The sequence below is a fragment of the Notothenia rossii genome (genome assembly GCF_949606895.1).
Source record: "Notothenia rossii genome assembly, chromosome: 8".
Taxonomy (NCBI): Eukaryota; Metazoa; Chordata; class Actinopteri; order Perciformes; family Nototheniidae; genus Notothenia; species Notothenia rossii.
The window spans coordinates 42,749,964-42,771,695 of record NC_136906.1 but is presented as its reverse complement, the minus strand read 5'-3'; the positions used below and the strand labels follow the sequence as shown (position 1 = coordinate 42,771,695).

The 21,732-nt window shown below is 43.7% G+C and overlaps 3 protein-coding genes across 5 annotated transcripts in view; all 3 read left to right on the top strand.

Moving 5' to 3' along the window:
* slc5a6a (solute carrier family 5 member 6a) overlaps positions 1-21,732 on the top strand; it is a 160,875-nt gene that overhangs the window by 137,375 nt on the left and 1,768 nt on the right. The gene's annotated exons all lie outside the window — the stretch shown is intronic.
* LOC307014449 (uncharacterized protein) overlaps positions 8,003-21,732 on the top strand; it is a 214,556-nt gene continuing 200,826 nt past the window's right edge. The window contains exon 1 of the mRNA XM_079642347.1: positions 8,003-9,207. Within this exon, the coding sequence (XP_079498473.1) occupies positions 8,907-9,207 (301 nt within the window). The 5' untranslated portion in view covers positions 8,003-8,906. The remainder of the gene's footprint in view (positions 9,208-21,732) is intronic.
* On the top strand, positions 15,909-21,729 carry LOC307014456 (uncharacterized protein). 3 transcript variants are annotated; one of them, XM_079642366.1, is made up of 10 exons: positions 15,909-16,016; positions 16,115-16,507; positions 16,651-16,752; positions 16,838-17,079; positions 18,568-18,746; positions 19,084-19,177; positions 19,606-19,732; positions 19,893-20,046; positions 20,188-20,305; positions 20,394-21,729. In XM_079642366.1, the coding sequence occupies exons 2-9, from the start codon at positions 16,297-16,299 to the stop codon at positions 20,279-20,281; spliced, it is 1,203 nt and encodes a 400-aa protein (XP_079498492.1). In that variant the 5' UTR covers positions 15,909-16,016; positions 16,115-16,296; the 3' UTR covers positions 20,282-20,305; positions 20,394-21,729. The 3 variants fall into 3 exon arrangements, 2 of the variants coding, with proteins under 2 accessions (XP_079498492.1, XP_079498491.1); XM_079642365.1 differs by having other exon boundaries at positions 19,839-20,046; XR_013801221.1 differs by lacking the exons at positions 15,909-16,016; positions 16,115-16,507; positions 16,651-16,752; positions 16,838-17,079 and having other exon boundaries at positions 17,316-18,649; positions 19,606-20,046.

Below are 21,732 nucleotides of genomic sequence, written 5' to 3'. Positions count from 1 at the left end.
TTTACCCAGCTAGCGTTAGCTTGTTTGGTAAAAGAGCTTGCAAGTCAAGAGACAGCTCTGTGCACCTAAATGTAACTCTTGACATCATATAGATATATTATAGGTGCAGAGACGAATTGGTTTATTTTGCCCCAATGTAAATCCTAATGTGAGGGTTAAAGGACGGTCAACAATATAACGTACCTTGACCAGTTTGGATTTATCGTGGCATTTATTCTTAATTAAAGTGAATTTATTTGTATTTCAGTCTGTCATTTGTGTGTATGCAGGTGTGGGACATTCCAAATGTTCCAAAAGTGAGCACTCCACGAATGGACAACATTGTCAACATATTATGTTGTGCCACAAGAAGCAGAATGTTTTAACAGTACAGTAGTTTGAAAATATTTGTTGTTTACCTTTATCAGACCTCTCAGGCACCCACAACCAGCGTCTGATCGGGTAAGACTAATTACAAATGTAATTATACCATGTAGGTTTGAATTTGTGAACATGAAATCAATAAATCCCTTTGTGTGCACTTATTTCCTGGGTAAAAATAGGATGGAGCACCAACCCCATTCCAGGAAGAGGTCCAGTCTGCCCCGGGTCAGAACCACTTCTATAGGTAAACGATGTTGACAGTTGCATCGTGACACAGTTGTGTGGTGTGTATCTTTATTTTACATTTGTTTGTTTGTATAGCCTCCAATCACAGTGGGTAACATTGCCAGGAAGCAGAACAATTATACTTTCATACATTTCCAAATGACACCCACAATATCTGACATCTTAGTGAAGACGATACAAAAAACACCCACAAATATTTTTCAAAGATCAGATATTGTTTCTTGCATCCATTTCAAATGTTTACAAGGATTGTGCAGGAGTATGACAAAAGTACAGTTGTCAGTTTAGAAGCCAATGTATTGGAAAAACAGGAAGAGGATCGACATCCTTTTGTAAATATGACGTATTATGTATTTGAAGAAAATTATTCAACTGTCTTCTCACTGCAGCAACTACACAAATGGGTATGCACCTATCATTATTGATAGCCAGTCTGAGCCAGAAGACAACATGGAGCAAAGGTATTAATTGTTACTATTACCACTTAGTTATTCTATACTGTAAATCTTATTACTAGCTTCATCATTTAATATTACAATACATCACTTTGTCTTTCCCAGCACAGAATACCTGACTGCGGCACACATTGTTGCAAAACTCTGCGAAAACAACTATAGGTTACTTACGTAACCCCAGTTCTCAGAGTAACATGTAGTGAGATGTCTCACTATTGGATGCGCCTCATCGCGGAGCAAACAGAAGCATCAATCTCATTACGCCAATCCTGATTGGCTGGTGATCTTGACGTCAGCGTCAGGGAATCCACCCACCCTATAAGTAGCTTGCGCCACGTCGCAGCGTCATTCAAAATAAGCACCTCTTCTCGCTTCACCTCAGCAAGGAGGGCCGTCTGGTGAAACATCTCACTACATGTTACTCTGAGAACTGGGGTTACGTAAGTAACCTATAGTTCTCATTCATAACACTCCGTTCGATGTCTCACTATGGGATATTGAAGCTCCCGTATTGCCAGACGAGCTTATGTCGAAAATCACCAAACCAACCAGAACCAGGTAGAGCTCTGACTCAACACGGGGCCCAGCACTGCTCGGGCCACACTAGGAGCAGAGATGTCTAACCTGTAAAAGCGGACAAAAGTGAGCGGCGAGGACCAGCTTGCTGCTGCACAAATGTCTTGGATGGAAACACCCTTGAACAAAGCCCAGGATGTAGCCAGACCACGAGTCGAATGAGCACGGAGACCCGTAGGTGCCTGCAAACCCTGACTCATATAGGCCAAAGCAATCGCTTCCACAATCCAGTGGGAGAGCCGTTGCTTGGTAACGGGCTTGCCCTTCTGAGGGTTAGCCCAGGATATTAAGAGTTGGTCACTACAACGAAACTCTTTTGACCTGTCCATATAAGTGCGTAAAGCACAAACTGGACACAGCAAATTCGGCCGCTGTTCCCCGGAGGAACACAGCGGCGGAGGAAATGCCTCAATGTCAATTGGGGTACATGAACCAACCACCTTAGGTATGAAGGCAGGGTATGGCTTCAGCAACACTCTCGTTTGCCCCGGGGCAAACTGAGTGCACGAAGGATGTACAGAGAGCGCATGAATATCACTGACTCGCTTGGGGTTCGAGTTCCATTTAAAACCACTGTCAAGTCCCATAAGGACACCAGTGACCTGGAAACAGGGAGGAGCCTGCGAGCTCCCTTCATAAAACGGCAGACCAAAGGATGTTGGCTAGCCGTCTTACCCTCAAAGCCCATATGGAATGCAGCAATAGCAGCCAGGTATACTTTGATCGTAGAAAAAGCTCTGTGTTTATCAATCAGGTCCTGTAAAAATGATAAAATCACCCCAACAGGACATTGAAAAGAGGTGTGCCCTTTTTGAAGGCACCATTCCTCAAACACCCTCCACTTACAGTCATAGAGAGACCTGGTGGAGGAAGCTCTTGCACTCTGAATAGTGTTTATCACCTTCTGCGGGAGACCCACTGTATTCAGATTGTACCACTCACGGGCCAGGCCCATAGGGCCAGATGCTCCGGGTGTGGGTGAAAGATCGTCCCCCCCGCCTGAGACAGTATGTCCCTGCGTAGGGGGAGCTGCCACGGCTGTCTGCACAGCAGCTGATAAATCTCCGCCAGCCAGTACATTGCAGGCCAGTGTGGAGCTATCAGGATCAGTGTGTGGCGCTGTTCTCTCACTCTGGCCAGAGTTGGGGGTATCAGAGCCAGGGGTGGGAACGCGTACAGAAGGACCGGAGGCCAAACGTGCGCGAGCGCGTCCACGCCGTTTAGATCGCGCATTGAAAAGAACAGCTGACAATGAGCATTTTCTTTTGATGCGAACAAATCTACCGCGGCTCGGCCGTAACGCACCCACAGCTGACTCACAACCATTGGATGTAGAGTCCAGTCTGCATATAGTGGTACCCCTCTAGACAGCAGGTCTGCCCCGAGGTTCATCACTCCTGGTACGTGCCTCGCTCTCAGAGAGAGGAGACGACCGCAGCTCCACGAGATCAGTTTGCGTGCCAGCATGTGTAACTGGAGAGAACGCAAACCCCCTTGGCGGTTTATATACAATATTGTGGTCGTATTGTCTGTCCTCATGAGGACATGGTGCCCTCTGAGAAAAGGCAGAAACCGTTTCAGGGTGAGGAACACCGCTAAAAGCTCCAGGTAATTTATGTGCGACCGTTGGAGGTCTCTGCTCCAGAGACCCCTTACCGGTTGACCTTCGTAAATACCTCCCCAGCCCGTCAGACATGCGTCGGTGGTGACCACCTTCCGCGATAGGAGAGCACCCATAGGCACGTCCCGTACTAGAAAAGTCGGGTGCAGCCAGTGGCGCAGTGCCATTACGCATTTCACAGTGACCATCACTCTCCACGCGCCATGATGCGCGGGGTCCAGTCTGAGGGCAGCTACCCAGCGCTGAAACTCCCTCATGTGTAAGCGTCCCAGTCATACCACCAGGATGGCTGACGCCATGAGCCCCAGTAACCACAGACATGATCTGAAGAGAACATATTTGCGCAGCCGGAAATGAGCGAGACAAGCTCTGAAAGCTTTCACTCTTTCTGCTGACAGGCGGGCTGTAAAGGGCACCGAGTTCAGGTATAGACCCAGGAAGAGTACAGTCTGGGCTGGGGACAACATGCTCTTTTCTGTGTTTATTATGAAACCCAGGTCGAGCAGGTGTTTTACGAGGACATTCGTCTGCGTAATAGCCTCCTGTTCCGACTGTGCGAGAAGCAGCCAGTCGTCCAGCAAGGTTGCCAGGCGAATACCCTGTTGTCTTAACGGGGCTATCGCGGCTTCCGTACATTGTACAAACACTGTTGGACTGAGAGACAGATCGAAGGGAAGTACTCTGTACTCGTAACAGACACCCTGAAATGCGAACCTCAGATATTTCCTGTGTGGGTAATATACTGGGATGTGGAAATACACATCTTTCAGATCGACTGATGTGAACCAGTCGTTTTTTTCGCACGAGACGTAGCAGAGATGTGTGAGTGAGCATTCTGAATTTGTATCTTTTGAGATATTTGTTCAGAGCTCTCAAATCTAGTATTGGCCGAATTCCGTTCCCTCCCCGTTTGGGAACGAGGAAATACTTGGAATAAATGCCGCTCTGACTCTGATCGGCGGGTATTATAGATATAGCCTTCTTTTCTAGTAGCGAGATAATCTCTCGCTCCAGAATATGGGCTGACTCTCCCAGGGCTTGTGAATACAGAATGCCCGAGAAGTGAGGGGAGGTGACAGCGAATTGGAGCCTGTAGCCCCGTGTTACTGTCTTGAAAACCCAAGCAGAAGCTGTGAGCATCTTCCACCTTTCGCTCCTTAAAGCGAGCGGAGATGTCACGTCTCTTTCCCTCTGAGTCTCTATTTGTTGTGTTATGGGGCCCTCTAGTGTCTGAACACGGTGGTACCCCAGGTTGACAACCCCAGCCGACACTGCGCATGCGCGTGACGGTGGTGCCTTCACGGCCCCAGCCGGCACTGCGCATGCGCGTGGTGGTGGTGCCTTCACAGACCCGTCTATTATCCGCTTTTTGAGAGGCCGTAGCTGCTCTCAAAAGAGGGACAGCTGACAGACTGTTTATTGTTTTTATTGTTTTTCTTTTCATTTTTTTGGACTGCGCCCTCAGCTTGAAGCCTGGATGCGACAGTGGAAAATTGTTTATTTGAAAACAATGGTATTTGTGACATGTGTTTATGTGACTTAGGCAGATAGCAGAACTCGCTGTCTCTGGTACTAAGTCCGTTTTCCTTTTGGCGCAAACTTGAGGAGTACGTTCTGGCATCACTCGAGGTGGCGGGAAGATGGGGACATGGTGGCACCCCGAAAACACATCTGGAGCTGGGGAACAGGGAACTTTCAGCTCTGTCACGAGGAGAGGAGAGGAGGCTGTCAAGCCGCCCGCTTCTTCTTCCTCGTCTGGTGGCCGAAAACCTGGGTCGGCTGTGCCTGAATGGCTGCTGCCGGAACCGGAGATTTTCTCGGCCAGATCGCCCTCGTCTCCTGCCTGGGCTGGGGACTCAGGGCGGGCTGTGGCCTCTGCTGCCTCGGTATCTTGAATAGGGCAGGACGTGAGGCAGCTTGGGCGAAGGACTGCCGCGAGACCGTTGCAGGTAGCGGCTGGACCCTTCGGGGGAGACAGAGGTGGAGGGCCTCGTCTTCCTTCTTCTTCGACTCACATCTCCGCTGCATCGAGACTAGAGCGGAGCCGAAAATACCCTCGGGAACGATAGGCATGTCGAGAACATCCTCCTTTTCCCCGTCTGGGAGGTTGGTCAGGTTGAGCCACCTGGCTCTCTCCTGTACCACCATTATGCCCATTACTTTGCCCGTGGCCTGGACTGCACAGCGCTGCACACAGAGGCAAATGTCCGTGATTGCTGCGATCTCGTCCCACACGGCCGGCCCAGGCTTGCTCGACAGGTCCTCGCAGAGCTCCGCCTGATAGGCGGTCAGCAGTGAGGATATGTTGAGTGCCCTGGCGGACAACGCTGCGGCTTTGTAGGCCCGTTCCGTCATCGCTGACTGGAACCGGTCTGCCTTTACCGGTAGCGCGGGGTTCCTGCTCGGTGTCAGAGCCAGCCTCGGTTGGAGGTGGGCTGCCACCAGCGGTTCCATGAGCGGTATGCGGAGCTGGCCGAGCCTCTCCATACCGTCACAGTCCAGGGAGGAGGCACCCTGGATTGGGGCCTTATTACTGAAGGGGCGGTCTCTCCACGAGACCGACACCTCGTCCAGCATCTCTGGGAAGACTGGAAGGAGCTGCCTCTTTGTCCTCGCTGCTTGGGGCAAATTCTTCCCCTCGTAGCGAGACCTGGAGGTCTCCTTGGCCATTTCAGGCCATGGGATGTCCAGCCTGGACGCGGCGCGTTGACAAATGGCCTGCAGGTCCATGCTCAGACAGGGCGAAGCTGGTGTGCTATCGCCCAGGAGAGCAGCCATCGCTCCCGGCTTTGCAGCCTGAGCAGACGGCACGAAGATATCATCTTCTTACTCATCCGAGTCGGACAGGAGGAACTCAGAGGCATCCTATTCGTCCTCCATGTAGTCCAACTCCAGGACATCCTCCGCGAGCGAGACCATGGTGAGGTCCAGTTGGGAGCCCCAGCTTGACACAGCGCGGGGCTCCGCTCTCGCGGCTGTTGCCGCCACCGGGCCCCAGCCTGACACGGCGCGGGGCTCCGGTTCAGCGGCTGCCGCTGTTATTGAGCCCCAGCCTGACACAGTGCAGGGCTCAATTTCTGCGGCGGACGCCCCCATGTCTTGATTGCCGGCCGGCGAATCAGCGGACATGAGGGGGTCATGTCCGGACAAGCAAGCTTGGCGTGCTAGCCATCGGCGGAGGCTCTTGATGGTGAAGCGGGCACAATGCCCGCATGAGCCGGGGTTGTCGATAGCCTCCTGGGCGTGATCCAGCCCGAGGCAGGACGAGTAGACCTGGTGTGAGTCTGTGCCTGATATCTTCAACCCGCAGCTGCAGAGCCGAGCCTCCGAGTCCCTGACTCCTCTGGTGTGAGGGAGAGAAGCGTCCATCTTGTTCGGCGTGGTGACGGCGTGGAGAGTACCCGCTCGTAACAGGTACGTTGCTGACAACCTGTCGTTAATCCGGAGAAAAAGCGACTGTGTAGATTTTTATTCTCAAAGAATATTAACTGGTGTGTTAATACCTTTATATTTTCTTCTCCTCTGGTGTGAGAGAGAAAAAAGAAAAAACGTCCTTGCTACCGTGGTGTCGGTAGTGAGGGAAGGCAAGCTAGTAACAGGTGTGTTACTAGCTTGAAAAATCACAACCTTACCTTTATTTCCGAAGAAAGAAATGGCGAGGTAGATTAACAGTCTTCTTGCGAAGCAGAAAAGGAGCCGGCGAGCGCCTGTCAACCGAAAGTTAGCTTTGGGTTCAGTCTGTGGACTGTTAAGCTAGCCCGGCTACCAATCTATCGAGATGTGCTCTGAAGCGAGAAGAGGTGTTTGAATGACGCTGCGACGTGGCGCAAGCTACTTATAGGGTGGGTGGATTCCCTGACGCTGACAACTTCTGTCAAAAACTGTACATGTTTGCCACACGAGCCACAGAACACTTGAACTGTCCCCAGATGTTGGCCACAGAAAGGACAAAACATGGCAGCCTGAAAAGACATACATTGATGTAGTAAATCCATTTAATCAAGTCAATCAAAAACACACAGTCTAAATAGTGGTGAGCTCAATAAATAGAAAGATACATCATGTTTACTGTTGAATCTGTGTTTTGTCTCTCTCTCTCCTTGAATTATCTTCTCTATATTTGTTCTTCAGCATGTCTAATGCACACTACTATCCTGTCATTACTTTGTCCCTCTTCACATTTTGTCACTTCTCTCTCTCTCTTTCTCTCTCAATTCAATTCAATAACTTTATTAGTAAGACCATAGTTACAGGCAATTGCTAAAGCTCTGTATAGTTGCAACATCTATACACAAATACATACATATATAAACAAACGGCTAAGAATTAAAATGTCCTTTTCCCGCGGTACTCACTATGGCCCGTGATATCTGTCTGCACTTGATTTGTCATCTCTTTTAACAATGTTCTTCCCTCACTTTATCTTCTCTGCATGTGAAGCTCTCCTCTCCTCAGCTGGTGTAGTAGTTAGGCATGCTAACGCTAACTATATAAATATGACGCTCTATGTATAAAAACAAAACTTACCTTCTTATATCTTACTTTCCTTCCTCCCGATTTCCATCACTCTTGTTCGTTCTCTCTATGTCTGGTCAGACACCAATCTGTTCCACGTAGCGCGCCCCCTAGAGGCCTGGAGCACTTCCGGAATGTTTTTTTTTGTATGTGTTTTGGGATTTGTACGTGCCTTGGACTTTGCATATCGTTTTGGTATTTGCAGCGTTTTTTTGTTGCGTTTGTTTTCGGGGTTTGTGTGTTGTATTTAGTTTGCATCATTTCTGTAAATGCAGCGTTTTTCTGTTGTATTTGTTTTCAGGGTTTGTTTGTTTTTCATTTCATTATTTGCAGGTTTTACCTGCTAATGTATGCGTTTTGGGGCGTTGTTCCGCGTTAGCACCTGCCGGCCACCGTACAGCCGGCCACCGTACAGCCCACTACAACACTCATGCAGCAAACTCCGGAGTCCACTCGGCCACGTTAGTGTTGGTGTCTCCTGGGGAGTTTCATGAACATATCGGACTTCTCTTATGGCTTGCTGTGCATTATACTTGTGATGTGTAGTTCATACTGTATTCCAACTTTAAATATTTTAATACCTGAACACACTGCTGCTGTTAAATAATTTCCCAATTTGGGATTGATAAAGTGTCTGTCTGTCTATTTATTTTATAGATTAAAAAAACACATCTATGTATTTTCAAGCTAAAGGTGATACACAATATAAACTGTATGTTAAGTTTAAGTATTAATATGTCTGCATGTAACTGCACTATAACTGTTCCACAGTAAGAGGGCGCTATAGGCGTAAGGAGGCGCAGCTATTGTAGCTGACATCAGGTATCAGATATAATGGATTGTTCCCTCCCCTTCTATCTCTCTCTCTCTAGCTCTCATGGAGAGCAGGTCAAGTGGTGCAATGCACATATGAAAATAAACCACGGCAGTTAAGGCTAAAGAATACCTCGTCGTCAGGACCAGTTTATTGCTATACATGTGACTCTGTCAACAGGTTATGGGCCCAGATCACGGAAGAGCGAAATAACGATAGCTAGTTAGCTGAAAAGTTTAGGCTAGTTTAGCGGCTGGAAAACCGCGGGACGCTAAAGCTAAGCTAACGGGCAGCTAAGCTAAGCTACAATCAAAAGATGGCGACCAGAGGCAGAAGCAAGTGGCCCACGTTTGACGGAAGGGCAGAAGAATACGAGCTCTGGGAAGAGCGGATGTTGTGCTGTATGCACGGAGTGGGGCTGAAAGAGACAATTTTGACGGGCCTCAGGGGAGAAATAACGGAGGCCGCGCGAGCCCTGGATACTAAGCTGAACGCCGACACATACTGCGAGCTAGCACCACTCCTAGACAATACGAGCTTGGGGCTGATATTCCGGGACACAAAGGACAAAGGACGAGAGAGTCTAAAAGTGTTAAGAGAACACTACATCGGCAGAGGTAGGCCCCGGATTGTATCCCTGTATATAACATTGATCGCGCTGAAGAAAGCTAACACAGAGACGGTGACTGAATACATCATCAGGGCGGAGCAGATCATCACGGCGCTCAAAAGTGCAGGAGAAGCACCGAGCGATGGATTAATGATGGCGATGGTTATGAGGGGACTACCGGAGATGTATAAACCGTTCAAACTATTGGTGACGCACGGTTCAGCGGACATGTCGCTGGGGGAGTTCAAGGCCAAGTTGCGGAACTACGAGGCCTCAGAAGACTCAGACCCGGTCGCCGAGGAGGCGGGAGAAAGGGTAATGAAGGCCCGGGCAGCACCAAAGAAAAAGACCGGCCCCCTGACAGAGATGGCGTGTTGGCGATGTGGAGAAAAGGGTCACCGAAAAGATAATTGCACAAAAACTGTTTGGTGTAGTTTCTGTAAAACTTCGGGACACGCAGACAGAGTGTGTAGAAAGAAGCGTGAACAGAGCGCTCGGTACGCGCGCGTGCAAGATGGCGGCTGTGGACAAGATGGCGGCAGCGGTGGACGTGAGGCGAGTCGAGACGACGCCCGGAGAGCAGCGGGAAGAGAGGACTTCACCTTCGGGGCGCAGACAGCATACGCCAGCTGGTCAGCGCAGCAGCAGCAGGCCAAAAGAAAGGGACTGATCGTGGACACAGGTGCGTCGTCCCACATTATCAACGACAGGAACCGATTCAAGAACTTTGACAGCACCATCGAGCCGGAGAGACACAGCATGGAGCTGGCAGACGGGAAGCGCACTTTCGGGTTGGCGCACGGGAGAGGAGACACACAGGTATGCCTCAGAGACAGTGAGGGGCACCGGTGTACAGTGACGTTGAAGAACGCCCTCTACATACCCTCATTCCCCCAATAACTATTTTCTGTAAAATCTACTACTGCAAATGGTGCCAAGGTGTTCTTCAATGAAGGTAACGATGTTCTTGTGGAGCCTGACGGTACGAGATTTAACATTGAGGTGTACAAGAGAATGTATTATCTACAAACAGAATGTAATGAAAAATGTGTGTAATGTCAGTCATGATATTCAGACATGGCATGAGATCATGGGTCATTGTAATTACGAGGATACTGAAGCTGCAGGCGGTAACAGTAGGCATGCACATTAACGGTGAAAAGCATAGACCTAACAAAGAATGTGATGTGTGAATAAAGGGAAAGTTCACTCAAACAAGGAACAGAAAAAGTAAAGACACCACTTGAGCTAGTTAACACAGATCTAACCGGTCCAGTAACTAATGAGTCCATAGGTGGCTTTAAATATATGCAGTCTTTCACAGATGTGTGTACAGGGGCAGTGTTTGTTTACTTTCTCAAAGCAAAGAGTGACGCACTTCAGGCCACAGAGAAATTCCTTGAAGATGTAGCTCCGTATGGCAGCGTAAAATGCCTGAGGTCCGACAACGGAACAGAGTTTACAAATAGAGAGTTTCAGTCACTGCTGAGAAGGAACAAGATCAGACACGAAACGTCCTGTCCTTACTCCCCGCACCAGAACGGGATAGCTGAGAGGGAAGGGCGCACTCTTTCCGAAATGGCTAGGTGTAAGCTAATAGACGGTAACTTACCAAAGAGTCTATGGTATTATGCGGTCCAAGAAGCAGCTTACACCAGAAATCGGTGTTTTAACAAGCACACGGGCAACACCCCATATACAGCACTGACAGGAAAAAGGTGTGATCTAGCCAGGATGCACAAGTTTGGGTCAGTGTGTTATGCTTACCAACAGGAGAGAGGAAAACTCGAGTCCAGGTGTGAGAAAGGACTTTTTGTAGGGCATGACAAAGGCAGCCCCGCTTTTCTAGTCTATTATCCCGGTAAGGGGAACGTGCAAAAGCACAAGTTACTAAAGTTTGTCACAAAGACAACATGTGAGAACGAGACACAGACACAGGAGCCAGAGCTGGACGTGTGAGAAAAGAGAGACGACAAAGCCTAGTGTACTGAGCACAGACATGCAGACAGACGGTCAACAGCCACCGGAGGATGATGGCGAGAAGCACCCTAGGGTGACGTCACGTGCCTCATGCAGTGGGAGATATCCCCCCCGGGAAAATAAACCCCCAAAGTATCTGAAAGACTATGCCCAGAGAGAAAGTGACGATGATGACAGTACACTTAACAGCATAGATTACTGCTACAGAGTAGTGAGTGGTGTACCTCAGACCTTTAAAGAGGCCATGATATCCCCTGAATCAGGAAAATGGGAGAGAGCGATGGATGAGGAGATGAGGTCCCTGGAGGACAATCATACTTTTACTCTAACAAAATTACCCGAGGGTAGACACACAGTGGGAGGCAAGTGGGTGTACTCAATCAAGGAGGGTATTGAAGGGCACGACAGGTACAAGGCCAGGTTTGTAGCTAAAGGCTACAGTCAGAGGGAAGGAATAGACTACGGTGAGACATTCTCCCCTACAGCTAATCTGACCAGTGTACGAGTAGTTATGCAGAAGGCAGCCGAAGACGACTTGATTTTACACAAGATGGATGTGAAGACAGCCTACCTGCACGCACCCATTGATAGGGACATATATATGGAACAACCTGAAGGTTACGAGAAGAAAGGAGAGAAGCTAGTGTGCAAGCTAGAAAACTCAATTTACGGCCTGAAACAGTCTGGGAAAAATTGGAACGAGATGCTTCATACATGTCTAATTGAAGACCACTTCATACAGAACCCAGTAGACCCCTGTGTTTACACAAAGGAGTCAAAAGAGTCAGGGAAAGTGATAATTGTGATTTGGTTGAATGATTTGATCATCGCAGCAGACAACACTAGAAACCTAGAGCAGGTGAAAGATATGCTCTCCACCAGATTCAATATGAAGGACCTGGGCAGGTTAAAACATTTTCTAGGCATGGACTTCGAACAGTCTGCCAATTGTGTAAAAATATCCCAGAAGAGATATGTGGAAAAGATCCTGAATTGTTTTGACATGCAGGAGTGTAGAACTAGGGAAACACCATGTGATCAAAAGCTAGACTACAATGAGGATGCACAAAAATTGACGGATGTAAAAATGTATAGAGAAGCTGTAGGCAGCCTCATTTTTTTGACAACATGTACTCGCCCTGACCTATGTTTTGTAGTGAGTAAGTTATCACAGCATTTTGCTGATCCCACAGAAGAGCACTGGATTACAGCAAAACATGTTTTCCGTTATCTTAAAGGTACAGCAGATAAACAGCTTTGTTACAGAAAGAGCAGCGAGGGCTTAGGGCTTCAAGCCTATAGTGACGCAGATTGGGCGGCAGACGCCACAGACAGGAGAAGTACCACAGGGTATTGTGTGAGTATGGGTACAGCCAGCTCACTGGTTTCATGGAAAACAAAGAAACAGCCCACAGTGGCACTATCAACTTGTGAAGCCGAATATATGGCTCTAGCCTTGACAATACAGGAATGTATTTATCTGGAACAACTGCTCAAAGGAATGGATACCTATGTATATAAGAAAACTGTTGTTTATGAAGACAACCAGGGAACCATTGCACTTGCCAGAAACCCTGTGTGCCGACAGAGGTGTAAACATGTGGATATAAAATATCACTTCATTAGATTTGTCATCAGAGAAGGAAAGATGACACTGGTTTACTGTCCTACAGATGACATGGTTGCAGACGCTATGACCAAGCCTGTCTCCAAACTGAAATTAAAAATGTTTGCAGGGGTCATGTTCGGTGTGTAAAATATTGCCTACTATGTAATATTGACTGCCATGTTCTTTTGATGTTTTGAACTGTTATTTTTCTTGGAAAAGTTGTACAGTATACACGTCATTCATAAGTGGGAGTGTTAAGTTTAAGTATTATTATGTCTGCATGTAACTGCACTATAACTGTTCCACAGTAAGAGGGCGCTATAGACGTAAGGAGGCGCAGCTATTGTAGCTGACGTCAGATATCAGATATAAGGGATTGTTCCCTCCCCTTCTATCTCTCTCTCTAGCTCTCATGGAGAGCAGGTCAAGTGGTGCAATGCACATATGAAAATAAACCACGCAAGTTAAGGCTAAAGAATACCTCGTCGTCATGACCAGGTTATTGCTATACATGTGACTCTGTCAACACTATACTATTATTTTGCAAAGACATGTTACATTTCAAAGCATATATTCCTATGTTTAGGACAAACAATTAAAGACTACTTTAATTTAACAAATTCTACAATATAAAAGTGGCAGATTTGCTTTATTAAACAGACCAGACCTAGGCTGCATACCAACACAATTAGGAACATGCTCACATCTTACTATGTTGGTCTGAAGAGCTGAAGCATTCACACACAATGGATAAAACCGGTGTTGTTTCATTCTATATCCTGTGAGAAAATGATATACATTTAGCATTAAAAACTCTACATACTATTCCTGAGGAAGATATGAATAATCAACAGATTTTAATGGAATTTCTAACATTTTCATGTAAAGACAAAAGAGTGATTATACAAATTGCATTTATTGAAATTTGAACCAGAAGATGAAGTCTCAAAGAATGTTTTAAATAAAAGGACATAAAACAAAAAGGTGGATAATAATAAAATCTATTAAATGTATGTAAAGACATTTGGTCAAATGAAATGACACTGAGCAAGTGATAACAGTAACGCCCAGCGTGGATGAAGCTGGTGCAGGGGCCTCATTTATAAAGGGATATACGCTCAAAAAATGGCGTACGCCAGTTTCTACGCAATGTTTGCGATTTATAAAATACTAACTTGACGGGAAAACGTGCGGTCCTCCGCGCAAACTCTAACCCTGCGTACGCACCAAGCACAAAAACGGGAGGGACGAGAAACTGCGACACCGTTGGCAGAAGGAAGAATGGAGAGAAATATGTGGAAATAATACCATAAATAAAATGTTACCTCATTTATCATATATGAAGAATTCATTTTTCAAACATTGATCAAAGCCAATCTTAAAATGATTTAACAAGCCGTCCGTCAGGAACTGATTTTCTAAATAAAGTCACCGGAAACAGACGTATGCCCGGTTCAAGCTCGATGATTGGATGTTGTAGTCGCAATGCACACTGGGATATGGTGTTTCCCACATAGCACGTTTCGTTAAAGGTCCACTTCGAGAAGGCGATTCGCCTTAAAAGAAGAAGAAGAAGAAGAAGAAGAAGAAGAAGAAGAAGAAGAAGAAGAAGACATTGAACCCTCCTCGAGGTAAACCCGTTTTCTGTAATGTAATAAAGAAATGTTTAAATGATTTCAGCTTTTGCATCACTTTACACAGCACCATGTGTCGACATACAAGCTTACGCGTGCAAATTATTTGCTAGTTAAACCGTGAACTGCTCAGTTAGCATCATTGAGTTAGCCTTAGCTAACTTCTGTCGTTTTACGGAGCTGTTGCAGTTTAAAATCAATCGATAGTAACATAGTTGATCATGTTGTAAATAGAATGGGGGTTCTTCAGTTTTTTGTCAGTATTTTGGGTTTTAAAGCTTAAATTCACTCTTCGAGCCAATCTGAGATCTGCTCAGATATTTGTCCCGTTGATATTTAAACAGACATTACTAGCCACTAGCCGATACATGATCCAGTATATTCTGTGCATTAACCAAAAGTAAAAACGCATTAGCAGGTACAGGTTACCAAAAAAAAAGCATCTGAAGATGATATGTTATACATTAGGAATTCATAATGACTGAATTATTGTTAGAAAACAAAGGGGTGGGGTTTCAAAGGAGATCTACATAAATTCAAAATTCAAAAAGCTTTTATTGTCATTGTACAGAATACAACGAGATTTATAGTCACTGCTCCAGCGAGTGCTTTGAAAACAGATATATTAAAACACAGATTAAAAGGTCTGACAGTTACGACCAGCAAGTAGTGCACACAGATTCGATTAATAAATAAATAAATAAATGAATAAAATAGTACATACTCTTGCTCCTCCATTGCTAATAGAATAACATCATTGACCTATACCAAAACATTGTCATCATACCTTTCCCTCATAATGCTGATGTTGGTCTCAACTTTAATTCACTTAATATTAGGCTAGTTTAAATTACAGCTACACCTATGATCTAACTAACACCTTTTTTTGTTTCAGCACAATGTCGAAAGAAACTGAAAAAACAAACAAACTTCTGCTTGGGGATGCATATGTTGAGGACAAACAGGCAAGTTTCTTGTTTTTTTTATACCCAAAGTGTCATTATTTAAATCCAGTTAGTTAATGCTCATTTTGTTCTCCCTCTGTGTTGCATTACATTCCATGTCCATAAAGAAACTCAACAAGGAGACTCAACAAGGAGACGCAAAAAGAAGACGAACCACGACCAAAAGTGACCTGGTGGAAGAGAGACCAAGATGGGCAACGTGTGGCCAGCAGCAAACAAAGGAAAATAAGTTCTTCTATTGGTTACTCTATATTTTATGAATGTAATCAAAGTCAGTATATGTAATTTAAAGTAACCACTGGTTTAATAATGCTGTTGATACTTCATATTTCTATATATATATATATATATTCTATATATATATATATATATATATAGATTTTGTCAGAGGACTAAGGACTAAAACCAATAAGCGGATGTAAATGACATGATAATGCAAAAATACATTGAGCTTTGATATTTTTCATGCTTGCTGAAGGTTGGTGTTTTTGTAACTTTTCTTTAAATCTGTCAATTAGCTAAAATAGTCTGTTTAATGGGTTTGAATAATTTCCCCCCCAAACAGATGGTACTCCCCCATGCAGTAGTTCCACCATAACAACACCATGTCTAAGCTACCAAGATCCTGGTAAGAAAAAAGCTACTTTTGAAGACTTTTTCTAGATAAGGTATGTTTCATATGAAATGTTTTCCTCATGGTATGTATTTATATTTCTGTATTTAAAGATTTTAATATGCAGAGACTTGAAGACCTTCTACGGGACTCTGAGACCATTAAGGAGCAAGATGTTGGCGATGTGCCACCATTTTCATCTTGGACTCAAAGGCAAAAAGAGTTTCAACAGTGTTGAAAACAGACGAAGCCACAGAACGTTGACAACTTATTAATAACTAAGAATATCGTCAAGATGACCTGCAATCACTGTCTCCTGGAAGAAGCTGTCATCCGTTGTGAGGAATGTATGCCATCAGAGTGGTTTTGTGCAGAGTGTGATATCTTGGTTCATACAAAACACACTCTGCACAGTAGGCAAACCACCTGTAATGGATTTAACAAGTACATTCCTCCAACAGAGTCTGTGAAACTCCAGGATGTCAAATACATCATTTATAAACAAGGTTAATGTCCCATTTCTTTTTAATTGATCAGCCTTTTTTCCCCTCACAAAAAAACTCATTTTAATCTCAAATTGCATTCTGTTATCATAGTGCTTGCTTACAACATTGTTAAATCTCATCCTGATTGTACTTTGACCTTGCAGACCGTTTGCTTCCAACATCCGTTCCTTCAAGGATATGTTCTTGTGAAGTTTTCGATGTTGCAGTCTCTGTTGGTAGACCTATCATATTGGTGTGCATAAATGGTAGGTTTTGGTGAAATTATTATTTTTAAAGTATTTTTTAACTAATACATTACTCTAATTCATTGTTATTGTTTTTTTCTTTAAGTGTTCTTTGGCCGTTATGATCTTAATGTTCCAGAGCTAACATGCAAACATTGCACTAAGAAATGGGGTCCAGAATTCAATGACTTGGTTAGGAGTGGATACTGGCCAGTTACCATGCAACCACAGACCCTGATCCACCAAGATCTGTTCCATTCCTTTGAGGCTATGAAGACGGGAGCTCCAGGAATGTCTAGACAAGCCTTTACTGCAATGTTGGACCAGAGAACAAAGCAGTTTGGAAGAGTAAGTACAAATGTGAAGCTGAAAGACAAATACATGTATTATCATCATAAATATATTTATGGCCAAATATGGATGAGCGAGATATGACACAAAATATGATACAGTGATGCAAATTAGTCGCTTTTCGGCGCCTCCCGCTTTTTTAACGCTGCTTTGGGTGACTTGTGTAATTCGTGGAGAACCGAAGAGTTTTCGTTTGGGGGGGGGGGGTGGGGGTCCGTCCGTTAGTCGGTCCGTTAGTCCGTTCGACTGACGGACAACTTCTCACTTCAAAAAAGAAGAAGAAATCTAGATCGCAAAATAATTAAACAAGCGAGTGCCTGTTTTTCCTGGCCAAGGACAGGTTCCTTGAACACAACACGAGCGTAACGTGTCTTCACGTGGTTATGTCTCGTCTGAAAGGAGTGTAGACTAGACTAGAGTGCTTACGGAGAGCACCGGAACGCAGCTCCAGCTCTTCAAATATTGCAGTACCCATAAGGAGCCGTACAGCGTACACATGCCGCAGTATTTGCGTGGCTGTGTCTTTAGTTGTAAGCACAGTGGCGATCTGTTGTTATTAGCATCTGGTTAGCTAGCTATGCTAACAAATTTAAAGAGCTTTTCTACAACCAGGTGGAAGAGAGCTCTCTCCTGAGAGGCTCAAATAACCTCAGCTCAGTGAGGTTAAGGCACACTTTGATATGATCATTATAGTTATTAATGAGACATTAGAGACTAAAAAACTGGTATAAAATACTATATGGCAGTAACAAAAAAGTTGTTAAAAATAACAAGAATAGAGTTTAAAAGGGGAGTGATTTGTAAAATATCCCAAAAGAAAAATCTGCTTACAGTTCTGTTACAAATGGGTTTTGAAATATGTATCCATAGATCCCCTCATGTTGCTCTCAAAGTGCACCAGATTGATGCTTTTAACTTCAATATTTAAAAAAAAATCTTCCCGGACCCACCGAGAGAAGGTTAGGTCCCCCCCACTTAAATCATGTTCACATGGATACTAAATACATTTGCACACATCTTGTGTCCATATCTTTCTGTTTTGGTGGTCATGCCACACCGTGCACATGCATGCATGCATATCTTACCATGCGCGAGTCATGGTAAGATATCTGGATTTAAGAGGTTGCTTTTTCTTTGCACAGCATGAAAGAAAGGCCAAATGAATTGGCTGGGATTTTACTTTTTTTAAGCAGAGGTTGAGTTCAATAATTTGTACGGCCCTCGGAGGATGTTGTAAAAATTGAAAGGAAAAAGGTTCCCCACCCCTGCTGTAAATAATAATAAAAACCCTAGATTAACATCTCTGTCTCCTATTGATCTGAGTAAATTATAAAGAATAGCCAGTTAATTGAAGGATTATAGCACAGGCCTTTGTCAGATGGTATATTACACAGTTTTTTTCCTGCTTCGAATAGTTCTCTCTTTTTTCACCATACCTGTGTTTGCATCACTGATGATAACATTTATAATGTATTTTTATTTCAGACTGGCAAGGTGAATGCAGATGCTTTTCAGAGAAGCTTTCTGCAGTATGTGTACTGCACATTTGAAGAGAATAAACTTCTGGGTAAAGAGCCATTTGTCTGTCCAGCCTGTAGCCCTGAAATGGTGGCTGTTTCAGTAGATGGCAATAGGAAACTTTACAGGTTCCAGAAAACAAACCAGTACGTTTTTTACATTGACACAGCACTTGTCCTTAGTCCTTGTATTTTAATTTGACATTGGGATTGCTATTTTTATTTATTTTTTACATTACATGTCATTTGTTAGATGCTTTTATCCAAAGCGACAGTACAGTGGACAATCCCCACTGGAGCAATTAGTAGCTATAGTTCTTTCCTGTTATATAGCTGTTAAAACTACAGCTGTTGAATCTAAAATATTTCTGTTAGACCTTATAACCTTGTTTTGAAAGATGTGCTTTAAATATAATTATTATTATTAATATTACTATGTTCAATTTGTAACTAGAGTGGTTATGTATAATTCCTTTTCTTATAGGACTGAAGAGCCAGGCTTCTTTGACGGAGTGTTTTTAGCCCAAGACTCTGAGGTTTCCACTTTTGTGGAGGATGTTCGAGGGGCTGTCAAAAGTGTGAGTTTTAAATTAAGCAGAGCAAAATGTATCTCACCTTTTTTAATAACTAATTGAAGTTAAAATAGTAGTAACACAGTTGCCTTCATATTTTTTTGGAGATGGGATAGAAGTGTTGAGACCAGATGACAGGGTGATGAGGTTAGCAATGCGGTCAAACTGTCACAAACATTATTGCTGTAAAACTGGATTGAAAAAACAGCTAAATTCTAATCTAGAATATATTACACATTTGGAGCCTTCCAATTATCCAAAAACGGGTTTGTTATTATCCAGGGAGTTGCATATCCAGGTGAATCTGGCAGTCGAGCACAAAACACTTGTGTATAATAGTTTATATGTTTGATAATACCGTCAGTTGGTCCCACTATCCAGTGTTTTGAAATAACTTCTGATAATGGTTCTCTAAAAACGATTTACTTTTGTAGACTGCAGGAAAAGCAATGTGTGGGGAATCTCACTGGACAGCAGCAAGGGAGACCTCTAAGCGAGCCAACAAGTTGGATGAAGAAGGTGTTGAAATTGCTGTGTGTAGGCATGGATTTCTTCTCAAAGGTTGGTAGTTGTCTTGATCATTTTCAATTAAAAATATTTGTAGATAATCTGAAGCCTTACCTTCAATCTGCTTTGTACTGACTATTTTTATTTATTTTTTAAAAAGCTTTAAATATGTATAGAGGAGAAATCTTTGCCTATCCGATATTTCTCCAAAAAGAGTTCCAGAGTGCCTCATTTTTGGCAATGGACGTGACGTGTCGGTATTTACCATATCTTGACAAAGTGTCAGAAGCCTGGCCTCATCTTCAGCCCCTAAAGGAAATGAGACATTGCTCGTCTGTGATGCCAAAGCCCACAACACCAAATGCGAGGTGAGGATTTGAATTACTTAAACAACAATTAATGGTAAATCTGACCACTACACATGAGTCTGAACTGATCCAAGAGAATGTTTTAAGTTATGAGTTGTTGACCTTGAGATTTGCATCAACATTGATTACCTCATGCTTTAGATTATTTGGAATGCACGGAACCAGGAGGGTGCCGGCACCACTCTTGGTGAAGAAGTGGAACAAGTTAACAGCTTCTTATCCAGATGTGGCCTAACAACTAAATACATGGCCAAGTCAGGTTTGTGAACTTGTTTGGGCCCTGCCTTCCTGTAAATGTACACATTTATATTCTATAACATTGTAATGAGATGTATTCTTCTTCACAGCAAGAACTGACATGCTCACATTCCATGCTATGGGCTGGAATCATCGCAAAGAGAATGGCCTCCACATTGCCATGTCCTCTAGATTCAAAAAAGTATGTTTGTGTATTGAAATGGAGATAACTATTTTAAGCTTTAACATTTGACATTTAAGTCCACCCAATATATATATAGTTTGAAATGAGTGCTTCTACTGTGACATGTTTCCATGCTTTAATGTTGAAAAATTACTTTTTTTCTCATATTACCTGTGCTGCAGCATCTCTTTTCTTTACTTTGTCATGTGCATGATCATATATTGTAACCTGTGTTTTGCTACATATGCTCTTTTATCTTACCAAAAAAGTAATAAACTTGATTTTGTACATAACTGATGTCTGTAAATATTTACTGATACCCACTTGATATGTTATTACATTATAGAGTTGTCTTCACGCATCCAATAATTCGCTTGAACTGAGGTTACAGTCATTTATAACAGAGATTGATATTGGATGTGTAACATAATTCATAACTAACTAGAACCTATGTTGAGGATCGGGAGAGGGACAACAGTTCTTCCAAAAAGCACTGGTTGTGTAAGGGACATCTTAAAGGGTCAGATAATAAAGACAGACATTGGCAGTGTAACGTTGTTGTAACGTGTAAAGCCCTAACACTGAGTACATCAAAGTAACAATTCTACAATGTTAACCACATAGTCATGTCATGTATTAGCCACTTGTCATAGGCTACTATCGGCTATAAAGTTTAATACAAATATGACCAAAAATGTACCCAATATCCATTAAAACATCCAAGTTGGATCATTATTTTAAAAAGCTTACTAATCTGAGGCCATGCATAGGAAATATCTCCCACAGTAAAAACTCATCCACCAGTGGTAAACAAATGTAAATGTATTAAATCGATGTGTGTGGTTGTGGAAATACTGGACGTGACGTTGTGCGATTGCGTTGCCACGCAACAGCTTTGGTTCATGTTAGTTTACACACTCTTCAACTACAACCCTAGTTATATTTAAAACATTTTTAGAAGGCCTCGCGAAATACTTTAATGTAAATTAAAATGTGAAGGATTGTGTGTATAACAAAATACATCCGTAATAAACACAATACCGGAAACAGACGTAGGCAAGATCCTCAGCTGATTGGATGTTTTAGCCGCAAAGCATGTTGGGATATGGTGATTATGCGATATGAAATCTGAAAACATGTTTTAAAAATAAAATAATACTTTATTCCGAGTGTGCTTGCTTTTCTCTTTGGAAGTCATCACATAAATGCATTGTAATACACGGTTCGGCTGCATAAAATATTAGACATCTGCCATTGTTCTCTCT